This window comes from Aquila chrysaetos, chromosome Z, assembly GCF_900496995.4.
Source record: "Aquila chrysaetos chrysaetos chromosome Z, bAquChr1.4, whole genome shotgun sequence".
NCBI lineage: Eukaryota > Metazoa > Chordata > Aves > Accipitriformes > Accipitridae > Aquila > Aquila chrysaetos.
The window spans coordinates 45770318-45790203 of NC_044030.1; the positions used below are offsets into that span (position 1 = coordinate 45770318).

The 19886-nt window shown below is 35.2% G+C and overlaps 1 protein-coding gene across 1 annotated transcript in view; it reads right to left on the reverse strand.

Annotated features, from left to right (window-relative positions):
- The window catches only part of VPS13A (vacuolar protein sorting 13 homolog A), a 109834-nt gene that overhangs the window by 23385 nt on the left and 66563 nt on the right, over nt 1–19886 (reverse strand). The window contains exons 47-59 of the mRNA XM_030005170.1: nt 19245–19542; nt 17653–18048; nt 16725–16829; nt 16481–16627; nt 12279–12407; nt 11440–11573; nt 9490–9619; nt 8901–9136; nt 6040–6193; nt 5207–5353; nt 4562–4643; nt 3174–3243; nt 2574–2679 (exon numbers count right to left, since the gene is read on the reverse strand). Coding sequence (XP_029861030.1) covers nt 2574–2679; nt 3174–3243; nt 4562–4643; nt 5207–5353; nt 6040–6193; nt 8901–9136; nt 9490–9619; nt 11440–11573; nt 12279–12407; nt 16481–16627; nt 16725–16829; nt 17653–18048; nt 19245–19542 — 2134 coding nt within the window. The remainder of the gene's footprint in view (nt 1–2573; nt 2680–3173; nt 3244–4561; nt 4644–5206; nt 5354–6039; nt 6194–8900; nt 9137–9489; nt 9620–11439; nt 11574–12278; nt 12408–16480; nt 16628–16724; nt 16830–17652; nt 18049–19244; nt 19543–19886) is intronic.

Consider the following 19886-nt stretch of genomic DNA (forward strand, 5'->3'; position numbering starts at 1 on the left):
TTTCTTTTCTCCTTCAAAAGATAGAGTTACTTTACAACAGTTTTTCAAGAATTGGCCAAGTTAAAAAAAAAAAAAAATTTTAAGATTTTTAAATAATTACAATTCTAAAGTCAGAAAAAACTTAATAGTCAAAGAAAATGAAGTTGTAACTGAAAATAATGAGAGGTCTTTTCAGAACAGTAAACCCCAGTACCACCTTGCTACTTCAACAAGCAGAATAGTCAAGGTACTAAATATTAAGTAGGGACCAAATCCGAAAATTATGCCTTGCAATTCCAATAAAAATGAAAGTGCAGAAGAGGACTTCCTCTAATCTCCGGATTCAGTGATTTAGCTCACAATGCTGATCTCAAATCACTCATCTTTCCACTGGGAGGGGAAAGAGAGAATAAAATACAACAATTTATTTTTTCCACTACACAACCATGCATTGAAAATTAACATAATTTTTCAAACTACCACAATAATCCAGGATTCATGGGTACACCTGGTATCAACAGAAGTAACAAACTGTATGCCCTAGCACACTGTTGGGAACCACCAGTTTAGACTACATACTCCCACATATGAAAATACAGTGACATTTCTGAAACAATTCTAAAGTAACATTATTAATGTTCATTGAATCTCTGCTTTAACAGACCTTTCAAATTTCCTTATATTTCATAAGTCACAATTAGACCGCTCATTCTTACTATTTAAATTTTTGAAGATGTTTAATTAAGCTTATGATGTTTAACAAAACTAGACTCATCTAGCCTTTTACATTACTCAGTTTTGCTTCAAGAGTTTATAATATAATAAGACAAGACTATATAGAAATACACACTTAGGTCTTGAATTAGAGAAAGGTGCCTCTCACCAGAGAGGATCCCATTCTTTAAGTTAAAATTTTACTTAAAATTTACATTACGACCAAGAGACTAGAGTTCCTAAGTCAATAAGCAGTTAACATGTTTTGTGAGTCTTTCCAAAATTGTGGTGCCTCTAGAGCTCTGCAAAGAACCCACAGGCTTCAAATTACAGCAACAGGAAAGAAAGACAGGACTATGAAGAATCAACTACATCTTCATGCCTGCTAACCCCAAACTCAAGGTAACCACATAAACGTCTGTGAACTGGACAGTACATTTAGTTTTCCTTTATCAAAGGTCAGAAAACAAGCTACAAACAACCCACCAAAATCAGAATCTTCTTTTTAAAATTCAAAATAAAGAACTCCATATGCTTAAGAAACAAAAGTAGGAAACTGAGGGAATATTTAATACATTATACCATGCAAGAGTAGCGAATTTACTTAGATGAAAAGATCTACTGAACTATAACCCACAGCAGACAAGTCTTACATTAATTTATTTTGCTGTAAATTTACAAAATTCTAACAGGATTCCTATCTTGCTTGAAATGTTATTCCAGAAATAAATTCTCTTGTTCTTCTACAGTTCCTTCTAATTTTCAATTTCTATTTACACTGGAGCAACTTTTTAATCTTTTCTCCTTATTTTAGTATAATCCCTGAGCAGTAATAGTTTTTTCAATCTCTGGTGTGTAGATATGGGGAAATAAAAGAAAAGTAAGTTGCCTTTCCGGCGTACCTTTCACTTGCCACAGTAAGACACTACCTTTTAATGCCCCACGAAAAAGGATGTTTTTGCTCTACTCATCCAGGAAGATCTTGTATGCAAATATTTCTGGTTCATTTTTCACTAGCAGCATTTTTGAGATACAGACAAAACCGATACACTTTCTGCTAAATAATTTATTATCAGTTCATTGTGTACTGACATTCAAAATTTCAATACTCTTAAAAGCAGCATGCCCAACTGCATTGTATCTATACAACTTATCACCTTTTTTGTTTTATTTTGGCAAATCCGAGAAACTCTGGCTCCTCCGTTGCTTTATGGTTGTATCTGAAGTTTTTATTATTATTTTCCAAGCAGACTACCTTGCATTTCATATTATCATTTCTACTGTTCCTATGTACAAACTTCTCTCATTCTCCATGTACAATAATTAAAATCCATCCCACTGCCCTCTCCTCTCCACTTAGTATCAACATGTCAATTACATCATCTTCCAATTTTACATAAAATTACTAAAGACTCTCACTTTCTCATCAACCTCTCTCCCTTCCTTTTACATTCTCTTGCTCTCATGGGCAGGTAAGTTTCAGTGATTTCCCGGCCAAGATTTTCCTTTTTTTTTTTTTTTAAATAAGTCGCATTAAGGAAAAGAGCATTACTTTCACTTCCTTCCTGTCTTGGGTTCTTAATTAACTGATGCCTCAGGCATTAGTAAGACCAAAGAGCCTACAACAGCATTAGTTTCATTCTTTTCAAAACGTTTTTGAAGCATGCAAGATGAGGATAAAAGGAAGCGTTTACTGATTGCCTCAGGCAATGGTAGTGCTTAAAAACCTCACAGCTTCATTAGTCCCTGACACAGGAATTAACCAGTGTTATGGACACAGAAGACCAAGTTGGTTTTTTTTTCTTTTTTTTAAATATAAATTGAATAATTACAAATTTTTAAAAAAATCTATTAATCTTTAAACAACAAAAGGTTTCTACCTCTTGGTCACTCGGCACATCAGTCTGTGTAAAGAATTCAACCAGTGCATACAAGAAGCCAAGATCTAATCTGAGATCCATCTCTTGAATGAGGACTTTAAAATACCTACACATGAAACAAAAAACAATTATTAAGGTGTTTTATGAAAACGCGTGACACACAAAACTTAATCTAGGGTATTTAGGCCACTTATGTATTGACTTCATGTAGTATTCCCACCACCCCTAGAGGGATTCGCCAATACTGGCGAAAAGAAGGCTTCCCATAGTGGTGTAAGATAAACACATTTCCTGTAACCAGAACCGTTTTAAACAAGTAGCAGCATTTAACATTGTATATAGCACCGTTAAACACAGAGGTTTTTCCTCAATCAAAAATGACTAAAAATCTGCATTAAAAACACACTTAAAAATCCTTACTTTACTCTGCCATTATATGGATAATAAAGGGGGCTGAGTTTTCATCTCTCTAAGTGCTCTGATCTTTCTGAGAATGAGTTGGTGTAAAATTATCTTGCATTATCTTTGCCCCTATAATAATTTTAAATCTTGATTAAACAAATCAATAGCAAAAGAGATGAAACATGTCAAAATACTTACTTAATATGAGATATTTGTGAATGTCCTGCAGTTCTCATGACAATACTGACATCAGTAAATGGTTTTGGTGCTATGAAGTTGTAAAGTAAAAAGAGATCAGGACAGATTTTTATATGATATACATACCTTTATATTTTTAATATGAAAATGTTGTATATGTTCAGGATTTTCTGAATCCTGTAAAGTAGGATTACATAATGGATATGACTGGCAAACAACTAAATCAGGGGAAAGACCAGGAACAGAAAGGAATAGGAAGACAAGGATGAAATGGAACATAAAAATTCTATTTCACTGATCTCTGGAAATGTACCAGTTTCATTTAAAAGCAAATTAATATTGATATAATCTTAGACTTATATCATTTCCCTGCTCATGGAATAAGATTTTCCAACAGGTGATACCAAAATATAAACTAAACAAAAAAAAGAATTCCACTGATTTATGCACTGTAGCTTGAAATTGATCATATTTAGAATGAACACCTGACATCTTATTAGCGTCTGTACAAAATTACAAGCAGTATTCTTTGTTGCAATCCAGAATCCCTCCTGAGATTACTCTGGTCTTCCAAGTGACTTTACCCTTAATGAGTTAATGGAAGACATAGTATACTGATTTGAGCTCTATGTTCCAAGCAATGGAGAAGTTGGGAGGCTACATACAAAACAGGCAAAATATAATTTGCTATCTACAGAGCTTATAAATGGTGACTCACATTGGAATTTTGAGTTTAGACTGGCACACATTTCTTATTATTTAAGATTATTTCAGATAGGTCACTAGGTCATCTATTGCATGCAAGCAAAGGAAAAAATAATCAACATGATTAAGATAAACATTTATTTGGGGCAGTAGGGAAAAATCAGATGACTAAAAATGAAGATTGAATCCTCACTGCCGTGGAACTCCAAATGCAAGTAATAGAGAAATGGTACCACAAATTCACTACCACCAATATAAGCAACAATTTGATCTTTTCTTATTTTCAGCAGGCAACTCTTCTCCTATATTAGTCAGCATTAAGTTTTAACTGTGGTCTGAATACAACTGCCAAAAGTCTGTTTTAAGCTTGATCCAAATGTAACTTTCACATTACACTCTCCAAGAGCACTGAATTAGTGTGTCAGAAAGATATGCTTAAAAGGTATGATATTGATGAATGAAAGAAATTTTGTTTTCTTCCAACTGTTAACTGTTCAAATGGTTTTCTGTATAACTTCTTTGTAGAGAAAACTGCTTCCCTATCTCTAACATTAGTATTTGCATTATCTGTAGTCAGGAAGCTTATACAGACTTCATCTGACAAGTGACATGGTTAACGTCAGTACAAGCAAGTTATCTTGTCATTTTAGAAGTAAGGATTATGTTAAACTAGAAAAACAAACCTGAATCCAGGGTGATGGACTTTGGAGGTTTAATAGGATAGAACACAAAGGGAAATATGGCTCCAGGAATCTGGTTTTGTATCTAATAGGGGTAAGGACAGGACAAGGCGCAGCACGTTAGCTTTTCAACAGTGAAATATTTTAAAATCAGGACAAACACAAGAATTATGAACATTACCTGTAGCATTCCACCAATTCAAAAGAGAAAAAAAGCTGCTATTGTGGTTCAAAATATCTCCATTTTCAAAATGAAATCATCCAATTCAAATAGTCTAGAAAAGTTTCTCTAAGTTGGTGGTAATTAATGGTCCACAGAATTTTTGCAATGGATTTGTTTTTAAAAACTTGAACATATGCAAGACAACAAACTGTACCTATTTTTTTGTTGACTGTAAAGCAAAGCCACAAGAAAAAGCATGGAAGATGAATGGTAAATGTTTTTCCTTAACAGTCATAGTTGTCTGGGTTTTTTTTTCCATAAGCATTTAAGTAGTATTTCCAAAGATTGAGAAGCACTGATGTAGAAGCCAGTGAGTACAATTAAATTCAAAACATGACAAATCCAATCAATTCTAAAAAAAAATTCCAAGTTTCCATAAAAGTTGCTTTTTTTTAAATAACTCACTGTTTTTTGACAAGACTCACCTGTATCCTGTAAATTTGAATTCTGAAAGACTTCTGATGTGCAGATGAACTGTATTCTACTTTTAATGCTGGCAGATAATTCCTTCTGATGGGAATCTCATTTGGTTGTTGAATTTTCATGTTCATTCCATTAGGAGTTAAACATACCTATCATATTATTAAAGAAAATTTGCTATGTGTTTCAAAAGACTGCTTTTTATAATATACTTTAAAATTTACACTGTTCATTGATACTGTAAAGATAGCTTAGCAGTAAAAATTTTGCAGCTTTTAAGGCAGATGTCATAACTTTTTTAAAACAATCAAATTTTGTCATAAATTTCAATAGAAGTAAAACTACAAAATAATGCAATATTTGGGGGATTACTAGCGTTTAATACATGGCTGTCTAGAGAAAGGCAGAGTGGTATAGTATAACAGTCTACGATTGAGATAACAATTGGCTTATTTACTTATAGCATGTTCATTTACCTACAACACAATTCTAATGAGTATCTAGAATCCATCTACAGACACGGACAGCAGCATTTAGAGCATAATGTACTTCTACATTCCAAAATAATTTCTGGAATTATTTTTTCATATGTATGTTACACTTCAATTTCAAAGTTAAAGGCTAACAACAAAACATCTATAGCAAGCTTTCAAATGTTTAGGGATTTTTTCCAAAGACTTTTTTTCTAGACAGAGAAAAAGAAGAGTTTTCAAATGGATTATGTAATCAATCATCTCAGTTTTCACTGGAAGTTTCTTCAAAGATAGCAAAATTGATACATTATCTTTTTTCCTGTGTATGCATGTAAACAACAGAATTAGAGAAACATCAGTATTACCAAAACATTTGATTCCAACTCAATAATCTTATTTTCTGAAGGAGTTAGCTCACTGTAATCTTTGAATTCTTGTTCTAATTTATCAGTCTGCTTAACACTCATTGGTCTCCATCTTGACTTCTTCTTGGGTTTTGTCTCCCAAACCACATCAGAACTTTGAAAACAAAACAAAGGACCAAGAGAGAAGGATTAGCTATTTCAAAACAAGTTTCACCTACCATAGTATGGCTTTTAATAAGTTACAACTATGAAATGAGAAACCATAAAGCACTACTGTAGTAAATAAAAGTGACCCAAATCTCCCACTACCTTCTTGGTACTAAGTGGAAGCTAGTCTCTGCAATATAATGCAAAAAAGAAAAGTTAACGGAAAGTCTGTATAACTTTGATCAAGATGGGTATGTAAGGATACTTAATCAGGAAGCTCAGTTTCAACAGTACTGCCACCTATTATTCTACAAACTCAGTGTAGTTTTCTGCATATACTCCTGCATGTATTTTGGCATAGCTGAATTTACTAGAAATTGAGAACATCAAGTCAAAATGAAATGCCTCCTGAACTACCTCTGACTTTTGATAGCTAGTTTCTTCATCCTGTCTAAATCAATAGATGGTGATTTTGGTTTACATGTCTCCTCTAATGATTTTATGGTGGGAGTTTTTGGTTTGGGTTTTTGGTTTTTTGGTTTTTTGTCCTTTAAAATGGTATCCCCAAATCAGTTATTTTGTTTTATTAATAATAAAAGTAAGAGACAACAAAATAATTAATCATCCTTAAAGGGCACTGGACTCTTTCCTGCTCAATTCCACTGCTTCTGGGAGAGGCTCTACTGTCTGATTTCACCTTACAGTCAAACCAACGACACACGATAGGGCACAAACCAACACTATCAGCAGGTGGAGGGTATTTCTTCTTTCCCCAAGTTACTCTATACCCCACAAATACATAGCTTTCCAGACACAGCCCCCCTAATCCAATCCTGTCCTGGTTTCAGCTGGGATAGAGTTAATTGTCTTCCTAGTAGCTGGTACAGTGCTATGTTTTGAGTTCAGTATGTGAAGAATGTTGATAACACACTGATGTTTTCAGTTGTTGCTAAGTAGTGTTTAGACTAAAGTCAAGGATATTTCAGCTTCTCAAGCCCAGCCAGCGAGAAGGCTGGAGGGGCACAAGAAGTTGGGAGGGGACACAGCCAGGGCACCTGACCCAAACTGGCCAAAGGGGTATTCCATACCATGGGACGTCCCATCCAGTATAGGAACTGGGAAGGGGGGGCGGGGAATCGCCACTTGGGGACTGACTGGGTGTTGATCAGCAGGTGGTGAGCAATTGCACTGCGCATCGTTTGTACGTTCCAATCCTTTCATTATTGCTGTTGTCATTTTATTAGTGTTATCATTATCATTATTAGTTTCTTCTTTTCTGTTCTATTAAACCATTCTTATCTCAACCCACGAGTTTTACTACTTTTACTGATTTTCTCCCCCATCCCACTGGGTGGGGGGGAGTGAGTGAGCGGCTGCGTGGTGCTTAGCTGCTGGCTGGGGTTAAACCACAACAAATCCCTTTAAGCTGTATCTGTGTCTGCATTCAGATACCTCAATGGCAGACCCACCTAAGAAAAGGTGAACTAAATGGCAAAACAACAGCTACAAAATAGAGTGCTACCTTGAAATTGCTGTGAGTTTTTCCTTTTTTATCCTCTCTGCCTGCCCTCCCCCACCCCCCCTCCATGGGCTGTGATCCCAGAACTGGTGTGGTGAAACTTGTTTCTGCATCAAGTTAGATACAAACTGCCTTTTCCGTTCTTTTTATAACAAGATGTTCACAAATGGGAACATTCTGAATAATAGGGTTTTCTTCATCGTACCCAAGGAATATACTCTTATCTTTAGAAAAAGCTTGCAGGAGTTTGACATCCACTCAGGGTTTAACAAAAAACCAATACCAACTATAAGTACTGCTATACTACTGACTATGGATGACTGCTTCCAGAAAACACTGATTCAGTAAAATCTCAACACTACTTTGAATCTAGGCAATTAGCTGCCACTTTTAATGGAGCGTTTCCACTGTCTAGATAGTTATCAGATCTCCGTTTCTCAGGTGAGGGCAAGGATTGAGATTATCTTTGTGAATGATAGATGTGAATACGTGAAGTATATGTGTACACAAGTTTTTGCTTGTTTATTTTGCAGTGCTATGCAAAGGATTAATCGGGAGAAAAAAAACTCACTCTAGCAACCTTATGGCTATGAATACACAGGAGTGTGTGGATTATGGCAATGATACACAAGTGTCTCTTGAGCATTCTAAAGAGCCCCTGTTTGAATATATGATAGCACACATTTCTTAACCATTACATAGTTTCTTTTCTGCTTCCCTCTGCAATGTTATAGTAGAAAACCTAAAGTCACCATAATTTGTCAATCAAAACTAAAAAGAACTACAAGCTGCTACTGCATCAAAATTTTCAACACAGTATTCAGCAATTTGTTTCTGTAATGAAGACAGAAAAATTCACTGACACAAACCACCCACAAACCTTACTCCTTAAAACACTGTTATCACTCCCCAAACTACACAGACAGGAAATACTTCTGTTCAACGTATTGGGAAGTTTGCCACACAGAGTTACAATTATGTGTTGCAAAAAAACATACATCCAAATACAGAAAGCATATGCATTAATATAAAACACAGTGAAAACATTTCTCTTTACAACAGGAGAATATGATTTTGTTCTAAATACTCTTACCCAGACCTCTTTTTCCTCTTCCATCACACCCCAAAATGAAATTCAGTGAGTGAAAATACCTGAAGTTAAACATTTTAGACTGTTGCACATAGAATAAGTTACCTTGTAATTCCAATGTAGGACACCTCTTGCTTCGTATAATTGTTAACCAATGAAATTCCAACATCTTGCAAAGACAGAACAATTTCTTGTTCTGCTAGTTCTGCTTTTACACTTTCATATGTCAATTTAAATACATTCTCATCTTCAGTGATCAGGACAATACGCTGCAAACCTTCAAAAAATGACACTAAATAGACTGCTTTTCTACAATCCAGGCTGAGTATTTCCATTTTGTCCTACAAACAAGAAAGGAAAAGTTTTAACAATCGTATTCATCATTCTACTCCAGAAGCAAATATAAGTCTTAGCAACACAAACAACAATAAAAGACATTTTTTAAAGGTACAGGAAAATAATAAAATTTTTAATTATGAAGTTTTACAGCAGTCTTCTTCACACACACGTGCTTTTGAACTGAAGACAATGCTTACTGGCACAAGCTCCAGCAAACACAGTTGTTACTGTTCTGTGTTTGAACCTCATATGAGATTGCCGATCATACTCATTACATATGGAATTTCATACATACACTGATGAACAGGATAATAAGTTAGACAGCATTAAAAGGAGATTTAGATAATAAACATACCTCTTTGGGGGTAATTTCCTCAGTTCTATTTCCACATTTCCATTTCAATTTTCTAGATCCTGCTGGGTCTGCCCAAGTATACAGTACTGCCTTATTTGGCTGAAGACAGTCTTCCAATTCACTGAGGGAGCTACAACAAGGTAATATTAAATTAAAATGTCAATGAATATTTTGTGTCAATGACTTTTGCATTCTAGCATTTCAACAAGAACACCTCAGTTATTTTTTCAAATAATGAAATGAAAACTTAAAACATTGTGCATGAAAAAAACATGCACAAAACCATTCTCACACTTCAAAGTACATATGCAGACTTTAGAAATAAAGTATACGCAGTAGATTTCAAATACTCATTTTCTTCCCCACTTGTAGTTAACAGGGAAACATCAAATAGAGAAAAAAAAAACGGACAGTGGGTCTTACAAGCTGAAAGGAAAATTCAGAATTTGTGCTGCTTAACACTAATATTCAAAGAGAAGAAATGCATGTTCAAAATCCGTTGTTTCGGAAAGGTTTCCCTTATATGATTTGCTGAGGGGAAAAAAGTGCAGTGTTTAGTATCTGGATACAGTGGATCTTTTCAGACAAAGATTTTAAACTCCATTCCTCCTCACACACAGTTAAAAACTGGCAGACTTGTCTTCTACAGCTCTCTGAAAGGAGCCTATCCCAGAAGGGGAAGTGGAGAGGGATGTGCTGATCTCTTCTCACTGGGATCCAGCGATAGGACGAGTGGGAATGGTTCAAAGCTGGGCCAGGGGAGGTTTAGACCGGACATTAGGAAGCATTTACTGAGGGGATGGTCAAACACTGGAACAGGCTTCTTAGAGAGGTGGTTGATGCCTCATGCTTGTCAGTGTTTAAGAGACATTTGGACAATGCCCTTAACATGCTTTAACTTTTGGTCAGCCAGTTGGAGTAGATGATCATTGTAGGTCCCTTCCACCTGAAACATTCTATTCTAGTCTATTCTCCATAGTTCATTACAAAAGTTACATATATACTTATTAAATTTACACTAGGGATGCCCAAAAGCCAGCTAAAAAGATCAAAATTACTAATCTTTACAAAAGAAAACCAAAGCAAACAATTTAATATATTCTTCAAACAGGAACATATAGCTGCAAGCTTAATTTGACTAGCAGCTCTTCCACTTTTCAAGTAAAAATCTTTAAACAACACTGCTTTGACTGACTGAAAGGAAAAAATGGTAGAGGCTGTTTGGTTTTTTAAAAGAAACAGGTCAAGAATGCTGTAGATATGCTTACACTTCTCAGCACTGCACAGTATCTGCATACAGTAGCACAGCATTATAAAGACATTCCATCTTGAGAACAGAACCAGTACAGCTGCATGCAGGTGCACAGCCAAATTTTCACCGATTGCAGATAATTCATATTTGTTAAAATAATCTTAGTTTTGGTCTGGCTTGACAAAAATTTATGTAAATACCTACCCATTTTTCAGCCCATTCCCTCATCTCTCCAATAACTTTTTAACCCATTCTTTCAGCTAAATCTCAACTAAATATGATAGGACAGTAAGTCTCAAATCTAATTACACTTACAATTAATTTGTTACTTATTCTGCACAGTCAGCACCTGCACAGTTTCAGAAAAGCCAAGCATATCCTTTTCCCCCACCAGGAATGTAAAGGAATGTAGAGGGCAAGGCCATAAAATTCATATAAAAAGAGACCAGAAAGCTTCTTTAGCTCACAAAACAGCTTCTTTACTTGTAGAAACAGGCACCTAGCACTATATAACACTGCACTGGTAACAATTCATTCTCTTCGATTTATAAAACAAGACATTTTGGGGTGCTCTGACAAAATTAGACAGCCATATCTTAAAAAATAGGCTTCTTAAGAAATAGGCATGTTTACAATATGTGAAATAACAGATCACATGTCACCATGCAGACATCCACACTAAAACTCTTCCTACATACCTTTGTCCATACTCAATAATTTCTTCTTTAGTATGGTTTATCAAGAGAAATGGAGCTGCGCCATCATGGTAATTAGAAAAAGTAATCACTGTAGAATGTTCAGTCAGGTTGACATCCACTGTAATTCCTCCAAGCTATCAGATATAAAAATTATGAAGTAAATAACAATGGAATTAATTTCTAGTAAAGCAAATGTAGTTGACATATTTTGGAAAACTTCTCTCTCAGATAAAACCGCCAAATAGTCAACCAACCAACCTGTTTTAACATGTCTTTAAAATATTTCCCTGATCTAACTACTAGGTAACAGGCATTACACTTAATAATCAAAACTATGGAGAAGTTCTGTATTGTCAAAATTTAGGCTGGTGGTAGAGGAATCTTCCTTGAACCAGTCATATGCATTAATGCCCTCCAAAACATTCTACTATTAAAAAGACTAATATATTTTAAAACTACTACTAGATGAGACTACATGCAACATAGAAGTAAATTTAGTGGTGTCAAAGTTACTTTGAAAAGTAACAGGGTTATTTTAGAACTAATGTAAATACCTCTCAGCTTCAGCGAGACAACACTAGCAAAATAATCTCTGTTTCAACTTCTATAGACCTGCCTCCCAGAGAACCGCTTAAAACGAAACACCTACTTATATCTGTGTGTACACACACAGGAAAGAGAGAGCACAAGAATGAGAATAATGCACTTGCATATACATAATCTTTTCCCCAGCTAAGGTTTTGCAATACTTGATTGTATGGGAAGACAGAAAGTTTTGAGAATGAAAATTAAACAGTTATTTATGTTGGTTTACCCAATTTCCGAAGGCAACCATTTACCTTGTTGTCCAAATGCAGTAGGAGACAGTTTTCTTGCTTATCAAAATTTATCTTCTTTGGGGGGAGGTCAGAGTTTTCAACTCTAACAAGCAGTTTGTTGGCATCATTTTCAGGCCAAAAAGGAATGCACTAGAAAAAAAAAAAAAATCAGATGTTTTAAAGTAAGTGAGAAAACAAACTACATGTTAAATAGCATACATTTCAGCCCAAAGTTCATCTACTGAAATTCTACCCAAAAGCGTAATGAGTTGGATCAGAAACTCCATTAAAAAACCAAAAAGTACTTACCTACCTGAACACAATAAATTGAAAGCAAGTCAGAAATAATTCAGACTACAGTGAAGAAACTGAGGAGTTAAGGAGCTAAAAGTGAAAACAGTAGGACTTCATATTCACATGAACAAGTAGATTTAAAATGGATAATGTATACGAAATCCAGAGTATAAAGCTGAGTGTGGCTACAACACTGAAATGGCCAAGTTGTTAAAAAAAAAAAAATTTAAAAAGATCAATTGACAAAACTGTTCTTCCATTAACAGACCTTTTGCCAAAGAAGTAAAAATTACAGATCAATCTTATAGTGACAATGACAAAAAGGGATATTAGCATAAATACACTCCCCATAGTAACTTGCGTATGCAGGACATCAGCATATTAGATGTTCTTTTGATATACTTTATATATATCCATAAAAATACATATACACACACATATATACGTGGGTATAAAACATACATAAATAAAATATGCAGCATTAGGCAGCTAAATCAGAGAGCATGTTCTGCTATTCACATCCACAGTTGAAATCACAGCAATTCTGGGTTTAAAAATCCCATAGACAATCTCTCTTCAATAGTTTACACACCAAATGGGTAAGACAAGGAGGCAGGGAAGACAAAAGTTTTAATTGTAACTAATGAAAAGTTTCCAACTAATTAAAAGAGTCCTGCCACAGGAACAAGCTATTATTAACAATAACTCTCAACCAGCAAGAGCCGAAGGCTGTCTAGATAGACGAGTTTTCCTGTATTTCAAACTGTTCACCTGCAACATCCAAAACTTCAGGAGCATCATTCTCAAACATAGGTTAAGAAATTAGATGTTTATATTTAATTGCGTCTGAATCCTAGAATTAAATCTTCAATGGTGAAAGACTAGTTCACCAACTTACCATGCCACTAAGTTCCCTTTCCCATTGTTTCTCACACCACAGGAAGCAGGAAGACAAAGGAAAAAAATATAGTTAAACAGAAAGATTGAAGGTGTTATCTACATCAACACGTATCCTACAGACAAAGGAAATTTAAATTGGATTGTAAACTAGCATAAAACACAGCAAGTAAATCTCAACATGGAAATTAAGAGACCTCAAAGGAAATTAAAGGAGAATCAGTCAACAGTAAATGAAAGTTTAAAATCAAAACCAACATAAGTAAAAAGGATTGGCTAAACAAGAAGTTACAGAATTAACCACAGAGAAGTGAAAAATAAATTTTTGCAATAGTCTTTAGCCACAGAAAGTGTCACAAAATGATGCTGTTGCCAAATGTTTTGCCAAACACTTGTTAAGTGCTTCACTAGGTATTATATATATACAACAATCTCCATTTCATAATAGGATCTTTAATTTATATTTAGCAGTGGTCTCATGTACAGTCTTCAGCAATATTTTCATTCTTTCTTTCTCTCTCTATGTTGGTCAACTGTCTTCTGCTCGAAGGACTGTCCTTGGCAAGCCATTTCATACTAATCATTGTCCAACAACTTCTATTACAACCTTTGAAGAACAATAGATTTTTCTAAAAATAGTAATTAAAGTTTCTGATAGATTGACTGCTTTCCAGACAGGAAACATGTCCAAGAGGAGATGGGTTCTACACAAGGATTGCTTTTGTCCCTTAGAAGACAAGCTATCTGTCACTAAGAAAGAAGAGTGGATAAAAAAAAGGAGCAGGAAGGACTCAACTTAAAATGACAAAAATAGAATGGGGGGAGAGGGGAGCAAGCTGAGATATGAATTAACATTTCAACAAGCTTGGTTTTTTGAAGATCAACCTAATGTAAAAGACTAAAGTGAGAAGTACTCAAAATCACAGGCATTAATTAAAAAAAAAAAAAATCTAGGTTAGCTGGATAGTACAGTTCTGCACCTCAAGAACAGGATCAGATGGGAACTTGTTCCTGGAAGTCTGTCCTGGATGTCCAAAGACAGACCAATAGTGGCTGGACTCTACCTAGCTTTAGAAGAGGTAAGAAACATACTGGATTGAGCAACTGGGTTAGAAATTAACAACCTTGGCAGACTTAACTATCACATCACAGATTTTGAGAGACTGCTTATCAAAAGGTAAAATATTGACACAATGTGGAAAGGCAAGCAATTTTGGGACTGAAGTTTGGAATAATTTAGGAGGGGATACAGATTCCTCTGTTGACCTCTATTACTCCATTTGATAATATTATTTCAAAAAATATTAGGAGTGATCCTAAAATCTACAAAGTCCTCCTTTGATACTTGATAACAGAAAGGAGACTAAGATCAACTAATACAATTATGAAACACCTGAGAAACGATGACACTTGTGGGACAAGGTAGAAAATTCTGTAAGCTTATCAGTAAAACAGCCAACACAGGAAAACCACAGATTATATATGTGGCAATGTGTTTGAACTTTCAAAACTATTACCTTTGAATAGTTTTGCAGAAAATTTCAAAAGTTCCTGTAAAATAATTCAATTTATTCTAATAATAACTCTATATCAAATATAAACCACAAGACACCAAGAAGTAATAAAATCTGACTATATTTTCTCAGAGTAAAAAGTCAGATATGAAGTAGCCCATCCCACTACACATGAACCTTTGTCATTTCAGAGCTTTATCAACAAAGTAAATGAGGAATCATGCATGTAAGGAACCCAAAACCCATGTAGAGTCAAACAAAAGTTTGGTGCAGAGGAACATAAGAATATTAGGAAATAGAACAAATGTGTAGGCTTATGACAAATAGCCTGTTCTTGAGTAGAAGCAAAGAAACATTTCTGAAAACAATGATAAACATTATGGGAAGCTGAACTGACCTAAACACTTAAAGATCTAAACATCATTGTGTACACTTAAAAATCACAATGGAACAATGACAACAAGAAGCACGCAAAGTAGTATCAATTCCAGAAATTGAAACAATGATATTTAAATGGTATTTCTCTTCCATAATCATTAAAGATAAAATGCTCACTTAAGGCGCATGTGTGGGAGGTACCAAAAATGTAACAAAAAGATCTGGTTACAAATCTGATTTAAAATATTCTTTTAACTTTGGTATTTTAGTTTGCAAGCATTTTTTGGTAACCATTTGGAGTATCTACAACGCTAAAGAAAAGCAAGAGGGCCTCCAACTGCACTATTTGTTAGGCTAAACTCTGTCTGGTTTGGATATGCTCTTTTCAAGACTCATTGGAAGGTAAGGAGGGAGATTTCACTCTTCCCAGAAGGCAGTATGGATCACTTTCAGCTTTCACAGACATCCAACGCTACCCCAAACAGACATTTCTTTTCCTACATGTCCTGAAGGAAGGCATGATGGCCTCCAAACACATACAAAATGTAATTGAGGGATACTGCAGTGCAAACAGCCAAGCTGCACACCCAATCTGCAACAGTCTGGACCTCTGCAGCATAGACAAAAGCCCAAAAGCCATTTCCACACCACTTGCCCTGGGGGCCAGGGATCCCTCTGTAGAAATGATGCATTCATTAAGCACTAAAAAACAGCTGTGAGACTAGTCTCAGAAGAACAGTTTAGAGCTATCTGAACTGATCCATGTGAGGGATTTTCTTCCTATATGAAAGTGGCGTGACATGTACCAGCTCAGCCAAAATACTCTGTCAGACTCCACTGCAAAAACTGAACAGAAGTTTCAGTGCCACTGCAGAGAGAGATAATATAGTAGCAGTACAGGTCTATTTATGATGCAAGTAACAGAGAAAACATTCCAATTACAATGTAAACCAGCTTCACAATAAGTCCTAAAGCAACACTGAGAAAAGGTAACAGGACGCAAGCACAATATATTCAGACACTGTCATTGAACACTATGCATGGCTCGTATTTTCCATCAGTGAGTGTTCAAACCATTTTGGTTTTTTTTTTTTTTACCCTTAGAGAAATGACTCAGAACAGCTTCCTTTATAAGTTTACCTGTTGCAAAACAATAGGAATCCACTTTTCCTTGCCTTCTTCAGCTACTTCCAAAGTGTATTTGCTTCTATTTGAGATCATAAAAAATGGAGTGAAAGTTACAATTCTAGTAATATTAAAACTGCTGTTGTTTATGGTGACACCGACCTGTGAATAGAAAGACATTGTTAGAAGTATGTTGTTCTTTTCTTACCTCATTTATATCTCCTGAAAGTAATGAATTTGAAAGATAATTTTAACTCACTTGATACTCCTTTTTATGACTCTTGCATTTCACAGAACCATGACTTCCAACTGTGTCCAGTGAAAATGGATCAGACAGCTCACTATCAGTTACCATAAGTTGCACCTGTGAAGAAGCACCCTAAATTAACTTTCAATTTACAGACACTGACAACATTTAAATCATATATAAAGTATGCATATATATAAATACAAGTGCATACTGGAAATGCTGGTTTGTCTATTAAAAAGTCAAGACACAACAATTGCCAGTATCTTCTCACGAAGATATTTTCTACCACCCTTAGTTATAAGCTATGTGGAATAAGCATTATAAGTGTAAGATACTCCAGAGGAAGCAACCACATAAGGATCCTTTCCAAAACTTATCACAATTAACATCTCAAAGGCAAATCAACACAGTCTTGTGATCTCTCTCATATCATTCATCCATCAGTAATACTCAGCACTAAAAAAACTCACATGGCAGACTCAAATGGTAAACTGCATCTTAACCTTAGCTGACTACAAGCTCAGACACAACCTACCAACCACCACTGCAAGCATTCATTTTTCAAGTAGCATCAATTTTTCAAGTACTGCAGTTTACATTTCTTACAAAACTTCTAGGTCTTACTTGAAATAAGGACCTTTATTGATGCAGTTTAAATGGGATAAAGGAAATTCTTTCATTTAGGAAACATTTCTCAGTGAATTTTATTCCTCTCAAAGATCTCTTTCTTAAAACCACCTTTGATAATGTAAATTTCCCACCTCAAGCATATCTGACACTACACTTATTTAAAATATTGTCTTTAGACAGAGATATTGTAGGTTGCATGCCCTTTTCAGAGCACAGTGTAGTGTAGGTAACTTTCTCAGTGTAAAAAATACTTTCATACAAAAACACTGGGGAGTGTGGAGCTGTCAGGTTTTACAAGATATAATACCTTGTTATTCTGAAGGAAGTTTTTGGGCTGAAAAGAAAAAAGGAGCGGCCTTTTGTAATCCGGAGGATGCTTGCGGTGAATACCATCAGCTTTGTATTGCAACATTCGACCAGTTTTATTTACCATCCAGTACGGACTGTGAATTGCTATAACCATCTGCCCAGTTGTGTAGGTCACGTGGACAGCAATATCCAGCTCAGTCTTATCCAACTCCGTGATGCAGTAAAACGTTGTGAAGCTGATATCAGGTAGATTGCTTTTTATATGGTACTCACTTTTCCAATTTTGATCAAGATAGTTAAGCAACTGTAAATCTAGTTTTGTTTGATCCAAGACTGCATTATGAATCTGGGCTGAACAGCCTTCTTGTAGAGTGTCATACTTGTTCCCATTTCCCTTAAAAAAAATCCAAACAGCGTACATTTGCATAAGTCACACTCAAAATTCATATCAACTTTTCTTTTCTAGCTAGCTGTGAAAATTAAGATACATACAAATTATTTAGGCATAATTTTTAAATACTTATTATGCTATTTAACCATGTTACATTCTTAAACATCTACCTTAACACAACATTTTACAGAAAAACCCTTGTCATTGTCATCTTTATTTAACACCAAAAAAAAAATCTGTCACCAAATTCAAATACATAAACATGCTTAAGTGACAGATTTCCTCAACTCAGTATTTCTTTCACTAAGTTTAAATTTATAAGACACATGCAGAAAAAATCCTGTTCCTTCCATACATTTGGTAGAGGCCACGGTCTCTAGCTCTAGTAATCGTGCATTTGCAACAAAATTTTATCATTCAGTTTTACTATTTGAGTCCAAATACTAAATACTAAGATCATCTGAAAAAAAATGTTTCAGTGTCTCCCATCTATATCTCTATCTTATGTCTACATCATTAAGGAGTGGGACACAACCATAGCAGATCCACAGAATGAAACATTTAGTGTTGAGGAACCAATGTCCACACTGTACATGTTTTAGGTGTTTTACAAGAGACTGGCTCTCATCTGGCCCTGGAATGAATGACTATTAACAGTCAAAGTGCACCTAATTGTTTAATTTCATGTGAAAAGAATATAAAGTCTGGCACTAGGCTGCAATTCAAACCAAAACCTGGCAAAAAGGCAGGTCTGTGAGAAGTCACTAAAAGCATGCTACTGCTACAAGTCAGTGACCGTGACAGCACATAAAATGCTGCTGCAGGCTGACCCACTTATGTCACTTGAGGCAGTCATAATTCACAGGAAAAACTACACTGCAGTTAGGCTTAAGCTGCACTTGAGCAACAGCAAGCGACTCTCTCACAGGGCTAAACGTGCACAGTGTAGGTTTTACTTTGCATATATATCTAAAGTATGACTTATTACTAATGATTAATACCATCACTTTTCACATTCTGGTACTGTTTCATTTCTATACATACAGACTTGCCCTTACAAGATCTGTAAACTTGCTTCACAGATACTTTAACAGAAGTCTTTCTTCTAATATCCATTTATAAACATATTTCAACTAGCTGCTCAGCTTTCATACCATAGGTGGGAAACATCACAAATAATACAAACATTAAAGAATTACCTCTACAGAGTAAGTGATTTGATAAGGAAGCAGATTGCGGAGAAGAACAGAAGGCCATAAATGAACAACATATGGAAAATCCCATTGATCTTCTGCACATAATGAAGATGTCAACATGTCTTTTACAGGAACAATATTGATGATAAGTGAGTAGTTAGTTGACCTCACAGACTGGCATTTCCTTTGTAATAAACTGTCAACATTTTTCATAATTTCATCAAATGTAATTCCTTCACACATATCATATTCTCCATCCACTCCATTTTCATTGGCTAGCGGTTGCAAACTTAGTATGGATCTGTAAATGAAAACTTTTTTTAAACATTCAGTATGAGTTTGAATTTTTCATTTAGGAAAAAGTACTATGCAACACTAACATTCTAGGATTATTTGGATTTTGGAAGATTTCTGACAGTAATTCATTGCCTGCCTTTATCTTGCTTAAAGGAGGAAGCAAAAGGTGGTCTGGATCACAAAAGTTAAGTGAATTATACCAGTTGGAGTTTTTTGTTCCATACCTCCACATACTTCCCTTGCAAAGAAGTGACTGTTGGAGATTCTTATGAAGAGGCTACTGACTTCCCTTAAAAGTGCTGCTATATTCCTGTTCCAAGCCAAAGGTCTGGATAAACAATTCACTCC